Source organism: Diceros bicornis, chromosome 20, assembly GCF_020826845.1.
Source record: "Diceros bicornis minor isolate mBicDic1 chromosome 20, mDicBic1.mat.cur, whole genome shotgun sequence".
Lineage (NCBI taxonomy): Eukaryota > Metazoa > Chordata > Mammalia > Perissodactyla > Rhinocerotidae > Diceros > Diceros bicornis.
In genome coordinates, this window is record NC_080759.1 from 11,305,174 (window position 1) to 11,317,775 (window position 12,602).

At 38.2% G+C, this 12,602-nt stretch overlaps 2 protein-coding genes across 8 annotated transcripts in view; one reads left to right on the top strand and one right to left on the bottom strand.

Annotated features, from left to right (window-relative positions):
• Positions 1 to 8,310, top strand: part of SGTB (small glutamine rich tetratricopeptide repeat co-chaperone beta) — a 39,838-nt gene extending 31,528 nt beyond the window's left edge. For 3 of the 4 annotated variants that reach the window (XM_058563970.1, XM_058563969.1, XM_058563971.1), the window contains exons 7-11: positions 2,257 to 2,395; positions 2,500 to 2,562; positions 5,744 to 5,781; positions 6,023 to 6,106; positions 7,419 to 8,310. In XM_058563970.1, coding sequence (XP_058419953.1) covers positions 2,257 to 2,395; positions 2,500 to 2,562; positions 5,744 to 5,781; positions 6,023 to 6,106; positions 7,419 to 7,530 — 436 coding nt within the window. In that variant the 3' untranslated portion in view covers positions 7,531 to 8,310. The remainder of the gene's footprint in view (positions 1 to 2,256; positions 2,396 to 2,499; positions 2,563 to 5,743; positions 5,782 to 6,022; positions 6,107 to 7,418) is intronic. The other variant, XM_058563972.1, reaches the window with a different exon arrangement.
• A 3,657-nt stretch (positions 8,311 to 11,967) lies between these two features.
• Positions 11,968 to 12,602, bottom strand: part of TRAPPC13 (trafficking protein particle complex subunit 13) — a 35,376-nt gene continuing 34,741 nt past the window's right edge. For all 4 annotated transcript variants that reach the window (XM_058563984.1, XM_058563983.1, XM_058563982.1 and 1 more), the window contains one exon: positions 11,968 to 12,531. In XM_058563984.1, the coding sequence (XP_058419967.1) occupies positions 12,424 to 12,531 (108 nt within the window). In that variant the 3' untranslated portion in view covers positions 11,968 to 12,423. The remainder of the gene's footprint in view (positions 12,532 to 12,602) is intronic.

A 12,602-nucleotide genomic window follows, 5' to 3' on the forward strand; every position in this document is an offset into this window, starting at 1 on the left:
TTCAGGCATCAGTTATTGCTGTTGGCTGTGAGTTCAATGCTGATGAATCAACAATATATATTAAATAAGGTTTCTTTAAACAGAAACACACATAAAACAAGGTTATGTATTGATCAGTTGATGAAAATGTGACCAGAGGCTCACAGGAACCTAACCTTATATTTCCCCTAGGAGCAGTTGTTTGGTATTTGCTAATTCAGTGTTTGTGGTAACTTTATAGAACATAGTTACTGTAAAAAAACAAGAATCAACTGTATATGTTGATGGATCTCTTAAGTTATATGTCTGAACTGCACACTCATATATTCAGCTACTTTTCATCTCCACTTAGATGTTTAATAGGCATTTTAAACTTAACATGTCTCAAACAGAATTCTTGTTCCCTTCTTAAATCTTTTTCATCTCAGTAAATGGTACAATCATTCACCTACCCAGCGCTCAGGACAAAAGCCTAGGAGTCATCCTTTGTTCTTATTACACCTGACACCTCTAATCTATCAGCAGGTCCTGTCAATTCTAGTTTCCACATATATGTTAAATTCAAGCATTGATGGCTCTCTTGTTTATAACCCTAGTCCAAATTACCATCTCTTACCTAGGCTACTGCAATAGCTTCCCAACTGGTTTCCCTGCCTCCACTCCACCCCCCTACCCATGTTGAGCCTCTGCAGAGAAGCCAGAGTGAGCTTTCTAAAGCATAAATCAGAGCATGTCACTCCATTGCAGCAAGACTAAAATCCAGACTCCAAACCATGATCCTTTATGATCTGGCACCTGATCACTCCCTGACATCACCTCTTTCCACATTTTGTTTTCTGTGCTCCCTCCCCAACAGCCTTTGTCCTGTTCCTTAAGCATTACCAAGCTGGCATCATTCTCAAGGCCTTTGTGTTTACTGCTGCTTCTATTTAGAATGCTTCCCCCCTGATTTTCATGACTGCTCCCTTCTCATCATTCAGGTCTTTTCACTGTGGGCACCTTTGAGCAGCTCCCCTATTCATTCTCTTTGATGTTATTCTTTTTTATTTGCATGTTTATTGTTTGTCTTCCCCAGGTAGAAAGAAATTTTCTTAAACTTAAGAACCTTACCTTTCTCATTGTGGAATCTAAAATAGTGCTTGTTACACAGTAGGGTTTCAATAAATATTTATTGACTGATGATTAATTGAGGACTCTGATGAAGTATCTTTCATGGTTGACTGGTAGAAAACTAATTAGGTTCTGAGAATTTTTCTGTGGTTAGGCACTTATTTTATCTAGATCAGAAGTCAGTCAGGTAAGTCAGCCAAGAAAGAATTGGAGTAATTTGTTAAAAACAAACCTAGAACAAATAAGAAAACCTCAATACTATCTGTCCATGTATACTATTATTGTTTAGTTCTTTTATTTTTGTAAGGAAGATCAGCCCTGAGCGAACATCCATGCCAATCCTCCTCTTTTTGCTGAGGAAGACTGGCCCTGGGCTAACATCTGTGCCTATCTTCCTCCACTTTATATGGGACACTGCCGCAGCATGGCCTGACAAGCAGTGCATTGGTGAGCACCTGGGATCCACCTGGGCCGTCAGCAGCGGAGCGCGTGCACTTAACTGCTACACCACGGGGCCGGCCCCTATTGTTTAGTTCTGAAGTGATTTTCCAATAAATAAATTCTAACTAGGTGGAGGAAAACACAAAAATTTGATAACTAACTGTCCTGTGCTTGAAATAATAATGTGTTATTTAACAACTAACATGTCTTGTTCAGGAGTGGTCGGCTGATGCCTCACAGCCTATTTTTAACGTCAACTTGATATTTATTGTGGCTCGACGTCTCTGCTAGGAAGAAGGAAGAAAGTGAGACATTATAAAGCACAAATCTAGTTCAGAGTCCATAAAATGGTTTTAGCATCATGGAGTTATATAACCACAGGATTGTTAGCTCACATCTTTGTGGAGCTTCATCATTCATAAGGCAAATTACTTCACGTTAGGCTTAAAAATGGTAGGGGTAGGTAAGGTTCATTTCTAAGCATTAACTTCATGGTTCATATAGGATAGCTAGGGTTGTTAGCAAGCAGGATGGAAAGAGTTCAGACTTATAGAATCTTGGAATTAGAAGGGATTTTAGTGATACTCCTGTGAACCATAGTACAATGAATAAAGTAAGTGTACTCTGTATTCGGATTGACTACCAAGACTGATATTTGACTACATTTGTGATGTCCTGATGTTCTTTAATCATATATCTTATAATCTTATACTCAATTCTTTTCAGGCTGGCTCTCACTGCCATGAATAAGTTTGAAGAAGCAGTTACAAGTTATCAAAAGGCATTAGATCTGGACCCTGAAAATGACTCCTATAAGTCAAATCTGAAAATAGCAGAACAGAAGTTAAGAGAGGTATCCAGTCCCGTAAGTTGTTAACGCCAAATGAGTGAAATATTTTCTGTCATTCAAAATTCATTGTAATCAAATTGTAGTGGTTAGAATAATTCTCAGATGTAATTGTTTTACAGACAGGAACTGGATTGAGCTTTGATATGGCCAGCTTAATAAATAATCCAGCCTTCATTAGCATGGTGAGTATATTTCCTTTTCTGCTCTCCTGGCTCTGTTTTCCATAGAGCTATATGATTCCAAAACTTTTTAGAAACAAATGAGGGAGCTTTTGTGGTGGTGGTGGTAGAGTGGTGAATTTTCATCAGATTGGCAAAGGGGTCTGCAAATCTACAAAAGGAAAAACTACTCCCTTACATGAAAGTGGCCTGAGAAGTATCTAATAATTGAGGTCTGAGGATTTTTGCTATTGTGGTTCCCTAAGCTCTCCTCTCAGCATTGTCTGCTTCCTTTCTAAAGAGTTTATATTAACTTTTAGTATAATTCTCATATATGTGTATTCCATCCTTCAAACCAACAAAATCACTTAGGGATCTTTTTGAAAACACACACGCTCCGGCCCAATATGTGGAAACTCTGATTTAGCGGGTCAGGAATGTCACCGGGCGTATAAAGCTCCTTGAGTGACTGCATACTTCTGGCTGAGAATCATCCTACCACACGCTGTGCCCCTCGAAGGCAGTGCCACTTCTTATTTATCTTTGTTTCCTTCAAAAAATGTGTCTTGCATCCACTAAATCTTCCGTTGAATTGAAATGCACAGATGGCTCATTACCAGAGAGATAAAGAAGTTTCTCGAACAATTGGCTAGTTTGTAGCAATTGGTAGTTTAAAATTGGTAGAGATCTTTGTACACAGTAGTTAATTTTTGAATCACTAACCCAAAATGAGGTGTTGGGAAAGACACTTGCTTTTATTACCAGAGAGATAATTGTTTGACTGACTTGCACATAATTCAGTAACTCTCCTCGAGTCTCAGTTAGGATTGAGCCAATCAAATTTAAGTTGGTCTTCCTACCTACATGCCATCAAATATACGTCTCTCTGTAGGTTTTGTGACATTTTTGAATATTGTTACCCATTTCTAGATTTCACGTTATGCTGTTGTAGCAGGATGTGAAAATGGGTTTTGGTTTCAGATTCGGCTTAGCCCTCAAGGTGCTACGTACTGAAGTGAGGTGTGAGACTACCATGTAGGAGTTGCAAAACGTGGGGGTTAAAAACATATTGTGTGGGGCACTGGCCAGGTGGTGTAGCTGTTAAGTTCGTGCGCTTTGCTTCGGCGGCCCAGGGTTTGCAGGTTCGGATCCCAGGCGCAGACCTATGCACCACTTATCAAGCCATGCTGTGGCCGTGTCCCATATAAAGTAGAGGAAGATGGGCATGGATGTTAGTCCAGGGCCAATCTTCCTCAGCAAAAAAAGAGGAGGATTGGCAACAGATGTTAGCTCAGGGTTAATCTTCCTCAAAACAAAACAAAACAAAACAAACAAACATATTGTGTGACTCTTAAGAGTCAGGCTGATAGAGATTGAATGAGGATTTTTGGAGAGAGCTATTAGAGCTACAGAGCTGTGTTTCATGTGTGAGGGAAGTAAGGGGGCCTGCCCTCCTCTCAAGCCCACTGAGAAAGGGCTTTTCTGGCTCACTTGAGAGCTTTCTATTTGACCGTCAGTTTGGAAGACAGTAGACTGCTGTCTGACTTGCCAGCTAAAGAAGGCACTGGCAGAATTAGCTGTGTGGTTTAGGAATTAACTGTACTGATGACAGTGGAGTGGAGGTGTGTTTTCTATGGACCAAGTTGAGCACACATGCTTGTAAGATAGTTCCAGTCTGAATCTGCCCAAGACAGCCTCCTGGAAGGTGACAGGACCCCAACAGATAGAGTCTCTAAAGGAGGACTGCTAAGAACCTGGGACTAAAGGGCAAGTCATAGCATCCACCCAGAGAGCAAATTACACTCTCAGAGAATCGAAGAGAAATGCCTGAGGGAGTGAGGGAGGGAGAAGGGTCTGAAGAACCTCAGAAAGTGCCCCATGAAAGAACCAGAGTAGTTTTAAACAACTTGCAAACCCAAAGAGCACCAATGCAAAGCCACTAAGATAGTACCAGGGAGGATGCACTCACTCTCAGGCCCCTGAAGGGGGCAAGGGCAGGGTTGCCGCTGTGAGACCTGCCCCCTGAAGCTGTACCCTCCAGGTTTGCCTCAGTCATCGAATCACTTTCCTGCAGCGCTCACTCTCTTCCCTCCAGTCAACCCTGACCCTGGAGGCCAGAGCTCTGGGTCAACAAGCTGGAGGAGAAGAGTGGAAGCACTATGGGGAAAAAGCACAGCCGACTGTGCAACTGGCCCATCTGTAGTCGGCTGATGCTGGGGAGGGGAAAAGTTTTATGTGTAAATGAAGTTTCACGTATTTGGTTATTACAGTGAGTAAGACATTAACTACTGGACTAGAGGTCATTTTCTAACTTAAAGAGACTGGAGGACTGCTTACTTACAAGAGACCAGAAAAGCTGTAAAATCTGCTCTGTATTTCTTCTAGGTCCTGGATTCTAGGAGAAGGGGGAGAACTACTTTTGCAGAATGAGTTTAAAGGGATTGTGGAGCAAAATGCTTTATGTTTATAGCTCATAAGTTCTGCCTTTTCTGTGTAACGCCCATAGTACTCATGTGTTGGCTCGGAGGCACCAATCCTAACCGAGATTCAAGGAGCGTTATTGCATTATTTGCAAGTCAGTTAAACAATTATCTTTATGGTGATAAAAGCAAGTGTTGGCTTTTTCCAACACCTCTTTTAGGGTCAGTGAATCAAAACTAGTGTCTACAAAGATTTAGACTAAATTTAAAATTTTACATGAATATTGTTGACAGTGCCAATTTGAGGTAAAAAAATTATGCTTTCAAAATAGAAGGTTTTAAAAGTGTATGTGTGTATAAATACAATTCCCTTCTCACTGTAAGCTTGGGAAGGATTGACACTACTAAGCCTCACAGAACAAGGTCATATCTCTTACAGTATTCTTTTGATGGGGACCTTCTCAAGTGTAGGAGATTCTTTAACTATACTTTTAAAGTTTCTATTTTTCCTTTTGGCTTTATCAATCTGATCAGCAGTAGTAAGTAAACTGTTGTCAATATCCTTAGTATACAGTGTTTGTAATCTCTTTATCCTTGCAATGTATTTTTAATACCATTTTTTCTAGTACCTCCTCTTTTTTACATTCCCATGCACACTAAAACTCTACAAAATGTTAGTACATACATGGTTTAGCTTTCATTCCTCTGCTTTAAAAAAACAATCGTTGTTAAACATCCCTAAATATTAACTGCCTTTAATGGGAGATGCCGTTTTTCAATTCCAGGCAGCAAGTTTAATGCAAAATCCTCAAGTTCAACAGCTGTAAGTATATAGAAAGAGCACATTACATTTCCCCTTCCACTTGCCAGCCTCCCAATTTGAGCATATCAGCTCCAAAATAATAAAACTGGCATGAATGCCAGTCAGTTGGAATTTAAAACCACGCACATTTGGCCTAACCTTGTACACAGTGTGGGTATATTTAACTGACTTTTCCTTGGCCGGTATCCTGCTTCTTAAGGATATATGCCAATCCCAGTGCTGTATCTCTTGCCTGCTCTAGAATGTCAGGAATGATGACAAATGCCATTGGGGGACCTGCTGCTGGAGTTGGGGGCCTAAGTGACCTATCTAGCCTCATCCAAGCGTAAGTGTTACTTAAAATAGAAATAGTAAAAAAGTTTTTTATGTTTTACAGTTTGTCTCTAAGGTGAAGGGACCAGAGCTTTCTTTTTTAATTTTTACTGTTCCTATCAGTGGCATTAATAGTTATTAAATCTAAAAGAAGTTCATAAATTGGAATTTTCAGACTAGAGGGCAGGAATCCAAAAGATCTGTATGAAAGAAAAAGTTTTTTGGCAGATTTTAATAGCTGCTCAAGGATGTAGATGAAAGTCAAATATCTACTTAAAGCATGTATTAATTTAGGTACACATATATATTTTAAAATCATATATTACATTTATTATGTTCAGATAGTTTAGGAAACTGTTTTATTCAGACTTTTTCAGTGCATGTCATCACTAAAAGGACTCTGGACCTTCTCATTACTTGAGCACAGTACCTTCACTTCCATCCAAGTATCTTATGATGCTCTGCTTTTTGAATTGCTTTTTGAATCTGTGTATGATGCTGTCACTGGAAATTTTATATGAAGCCACAAGTGCCATTTGCTGTTTGTGATCATGACCACGTAACCCTCCTTGCAATATTGCATTTTTAGAGTGTTCTTTAAATGACATGATTACAGTGATGTCCAACACTTGCCATTGAGGGCCACAAACTCAGGAATTTGTATGAAATTTCTTTGCCTTTTTAAAAATCAGTTCTTTTAGGTGACTTCTATAAGCACCCCAAAATGGGTGTGACACCTGTCATATGAGACACTATTAAGACTTGACTACATGAGCAAATACCTCGCATTATATTTGAGCACATACAATAAAAGCATGTACTTTTTAGCCCTTTGCTTATCTGTGGTTAGGCACTGGGGGGGGTGGGTTTTACCCAATTCAGGAACTCACTTTTTAGCTTGAGTGTTCTGTTTCTTACAAAGAACACTGCACTGTAATAATGCTATATGGAGGCATTGGTAAACTTGCAGGTAACAGTCATGCACCGCATAAAGACATCTTGGTCAACGATGGACTACATATGACAGTGGTGCCATGAGATCAGTACCATAGATCCCAGGTGTGTAGTGGGCTACACCATCTAGGTCTGTGTAACTACACTCCATGGTGTTTGCACAGTGACAGAATCGCCTAATGATGCATTTCTCAGAATGTGTTCTCCTTGTTAAGCAACGCATGACTGTACTTAAGTCGTGATTCTAAAACCTTGTACTTATAGAACAAGTTCCCTTTGGGGAGTACTCACATCCTTCGCAGTTCTTTTTGCATGGGTATTGTGTGACTGGAAATTCTCTAATTCTTATTCACTTTGTCTCTTTACTGCAGGGGTCAGCAGTTTGCTCAGCAGATACAGCAACAGAATCCTGAACTTATAGAGCAACTTAGAAATCACATCCGGAGCAGATCATTCAGCAGCAGCACTGATGAACATTCCTGACCTGACCAGGGACCCTAGCCCAGAATGTAAATGGTTATGGCTCTGAAGTGCTTGCGTAGATAGTGGCCAAAACCAAGAAACCTGAAGAATAAATCTGTCTAGACAATAGGTTTATCACAAACAGACTTGACCATAACATGATTCCTTTGTAAACAAATGTTCAGTAGTCTTGTGAAGTGCCAATATAGCACTGCACGGCATTCCATTTTCAAATCTTCGTCATCATATTTGTATATTAGACTTAATAGCAGAGTATATTTATTGAAGAGTAAGGCTGTTTATTGGTGGGTTCCCTGGCTCCAATTCCCTTAAGTGAACTTTTTTGAGGGGGAGATGACCAAGAGGGAAGTTTTCTCATGCTGGTTTAGGAGATACAGACTTGCCACTGAGCAGCATGTCTGGAGAGAAGAAATTTGATATTTAGGTTCAGCTTTGACAGTGCTATCAGAACTGTCTTTAATGCTGCTTGTTCTGATGGGTGACAGGGAATCTTAAGAGCTGGTGGAAAGCAGCATTTGGAGCAAGGGCTGTTTTTTTGAAAAGAAAAAATACATGCTATGAATGTGTAGAAAGTGAAGGTAGGATGCTCAGGTTTTCTGCATAGTTCTTAACTAATCTTGCCTGCAGTTTGGTATTGATAACATTAGCATGGCCAATTGCACTAAGTACATAATAAAATACATTTAGAAATCCTTAATGGTACTGGTTAGGGCAGTTGTATAACTATTCGATTTAACTAGCACAATTTCCCCAGTGGTGATGTTACCATGGAAACTGTCAACTATATTAAGTTAAGGATTTTCTAAGTGGCATTTAATTATGTGCCTATAAACACTATTTTTTTTAACTCAGTAATTATTTGATGGATTACAAAAAGCATCTGTCACTAACATTGCTTGTTCATGTAATCCTTTGCTATAATTTGGCTTGACATATCACTTTTATGCTTAAATTTAATTTGATGCAACTTATAACAGGGTCTTAAAACATTTTATTGAAATTTGAATACATATTAATTAGTGGAGAGAAGTGGCATTAGGTATTAATGGCACGGCTCTAACTACATAGATGGATGAGACTCTTCTAATTCCAACTGGAATTTCTTTTGTTTGTTAATTATGAAATTGCTAAAGTTGGGCAGATGTAACGATTTCACAAATATTGTGAGAGAAAACTAAAAAAGAAAGCAATATAAAATTAAATCAGTAACACTGGTGATGATCAGGGCCTTAATATAACTATTCTCCTCAAAAGACTAATTACTTAGTATCTTCAAGTTTAAAAAGCAACTTTTCGTTTCTTTCCCTTTGTGAGATTAGAACAGTGATTCTATACTGTCACTTTAAGAATCACCTGGTGAATTCGTTAAAAATGCAGATTCAGGGCCACACTTTCAATTTTTATTTCAATTTTTATTTAGTAGGTCTTGTAATCAGTCCTAGGAATTCCCATATTAAACAGCACACCAGGTGGTTCTGATGTAGGTCCAAGGACTCTAATTTAGAGCAACATTGGATTAGAGATTTCTCCTCATTTTGACCCGCAAATTCCTAACTGCGTGGGCTCAGGCCACAACGAATGATTATGAACCTATAGTTCTGGCTGGAGAAGTGCAGGACTTAAATCTTAGGCCCTCTGAATTAAATCTCCTATATTCCATCTAAACCAACTTAATTTTTCATGAAGTTAAATTCAGCTCCTAGTGTTCAGGTGTTATACAGAATGAAGTATGAACTAATCACATGGAAGTGATGACTGTGATGGAAAAAAAAAGAAGCGATGTTCATCCTTTTTTTTTTCCTGTGAGGAAGATCAGCCCTGAGCTAACATCCATGCCAGTCCTCCTCTTTTTGCTGAGCAAGACTGGCCCTGAGCTAATGTCCGTGCCAATCTTCCTCCACTTTATGTGGGATGCTGCCACAGAATGGCCTGACAGCGGTGCACTGGTGTGCACCTGGGATCCGAACCCGGGCCACCAGCAGCGGAGCACGCACACTTAACCACTACGCCATGGGGCCAGTGTTCATCCTGAATTAAAAATTAGTCACTCTTGGGGCCGGCACCGTGGCTTGGCGGTTGAGTGCGTGTGCTCCGCTGCTGGAGGCCTGGGTTCGGATCCCGGGTGCGCACCGACGCACCGCTTGTCCGGCCATGCTGAGGCGGCGTCCCACATACAGCAACTAGAAGGATGTGCAACTATGACATACAACTATCTACTGGGGCTTTGGGGAGAAAAAGGGGGAAAAAAAATTAGTCACTCTTATCCAGGGTTGAATAAGAAAAAGTTTCTAGCATAACTATCTTGAGTGCATTAAAAACGCTTTCAGATCAATAAAATTGGTAAGCCTCTAGGTGACTGACTAGGAAAATAGAGAAAATACAAATCAACAGTATCCAAAGAGAGAGAGGGGATATCACTACAGACCCTGTAGACATGGAAAGGATAATTAGAAAATACTGTGACCAACTCTAGGTCCATATATTTAATAACTTAGATGAAACAAATTCCTTGTAAGATACAAACTACCAAGGCTCACTGAAGAAATAGATTATCCTCCAGAAAACGAAACCATTGGCCCAGACGATTTCAATGGTGAATTCTACCAAACATTTAAGGGAGAGATAATATCAATTCTACACAATCTCTTCCAGAAAATAGAAAAGGAGGAAACACTTCCCAACTCATTTAGCCATTACTCTGATACCAAAATCAGACAAAGATATTATAAGAAAGAACACTTTAAAACAATGTCTTGATTTGCTAATATCTGTAGTTAAGGTAGCTATTCTTTTTACATGAAGTAATGGGAATTGGCGTATTTCTTCCATTTTACCTTTCTAATTTGTTTCTTTGCTAATATATCAGTCACAACAAATTCAATCTAGATGATATCTGTCCACTTACCTGGATTTCCATTCTATTCAAGCCATTTTTGCTCTTTAAGTAAAATCACTTTGGAATCACTGCATTGCAAGCTATTTCAAGAAAGTTTTGTGTAGTTGGATTGTTAGCTACTCTTAAAATTGTAAGGAATGCCCCAAATATTATTCTTGCTTGTCTGGAACAAGAGAGCATCAAAGTAAATCTTTATATACACTCTACTTAGGAATGATTGACTTGCATTAACCACATTTCATTGTAGTAGCTGTAGCTGTTATGGGATGCTGTGTAAAACTTAACATGTCCTTTTTATGCAAATGACATTTTCATTTAATGTACCAAATTGTTTATCTAATTTTTATAATATTGTTTAAACAGATTCTTTTTAAGATGATACTATCTAACCTTTACTTATAACAACATGTGTCTAGGTTATTGCTTATAAAAAGACTTTGTAATTAAATCAAGATAACATTAGCAGATTCCAAGTGAGCATTATATGTTACTTTTTAAATTTGAAACAGTGAAACAAAAGGTTCAGTCAAGAGAAGATGCCTGGAAAACAGTCGAAGTACCTGGTGCAGTGGCTATAAAGTTTTATTTCATCATTTAATCAATCTTACTCATTTTGGAAGAAAGACAGACTTCAGTTTTACACTGCTTGCACTTTATTTTGCACAGACATTTCATTAATTATTACTCCAATTTAAGGGGCAAATCTCATTCTGAATATAGCTTTCATTTTGGACCAAACAATTTGTCATGGCAATAAATAATTACGCATTTAAGAAAACCAGTTTTTGTATTTGACTTAATGCCTCATTTAAGCAATTATATATATATATATCCTTCAATTTCAACATACCAAAATATCTTTTTATTTTAACAGCATAAGCTTTTGTTTTCCTGACAAAATATTGAAACTTTTATTCCATTCATGTCGCAAAAGTTGTTAACAATCTTACCTTTCTCACTGTTTTGTTCATGCAGTAAGTAAATTAGTGTGATTACATGCAAATATAGAAAGTTTTATAATATTAATACATGATTGAGAGTTCGAAATCAAATTGCAGAAGCTGAAAATCCTTTAAATATGCCTTATGAAAATAATTGGATTATTTTTCAATGGGAAAAAACCCCAGACTTCTGGGCTTAGAATTAGAAAATGATCAGCCTTCTTAATTAAAAGCTAACAAAGTAATCAACAATCTAAGAAATAAAACCAATTCTGATCTGCTGTTAGTAATTGAAACTTAGACATGTCTGTTTGTATGTATACACAAGCACAGATATACACAAATACAGTAATTTTGAAAACAACTAGAAAAACTCATACTGTGTTAACAAGTACAAGGTTACTTGAGGACTACCCCCATTGTTTTAAACAAACTTTTTCTGTTGACTGAGGAGCTAGGAAAAAAACTGGGATTAACTGAAATATTTCTAAATAAAGTATTAGAAGAATTCTAAAGTTCTAAGAAACAGCTGTATCTTCTAGATTGAGGGCAGCAAACTACGGCCTGCAGGCGAAATCTGGCCAGCTGCCTGTTTTTGTAAATACCGCTGCGCTCTTAGCCTGCTGGCTGCTCTCACACTACAACAGCAGAGTTGAGTAATTTCAACAGAAACCATATGGCCTGCAAAGCCTACAATATTCAATATCTGGCCCTTTACATATAATGTTTGCTGTCCCCTGTTCTAGATACTTGCTAGGGACAAATGGCCCCAAATATAGAGCCTGTGGAGAACAAGGTCCAATGGTCATCTAAAATGAAATGAAACAGGATAGTATGTGTAGAAAATGTACAAATGTTCATTTAGAATATAATTCACAAGATAAAATCAGTAAATGGTTCTTTTCAAAACAAATATTTAATATTTTAACTTTTACAGGAAAGAAATTTAAATAACATATACTTATTTTTGCTGTTGACTTGATCATTTTACAAAGGTGACAGAAACACAGAAAGTTCTGTGACATTCAATGAAAAGCATAATATTGGAAATTTTCTTCAGCTTTCCACTTTAATGGCCGAAGATACCACACAGACTTGTGCGATGTCATCATATTCATATGTTCTCTTTAAGAACGTGTCTGTTAGTCTTAAGCCGGAGACGCTCTATTGAGAGAAAGATACAGGCCTAAGTTTTCACTCATTGGTAATTACCAGAGAAAATAGGGATATAATAA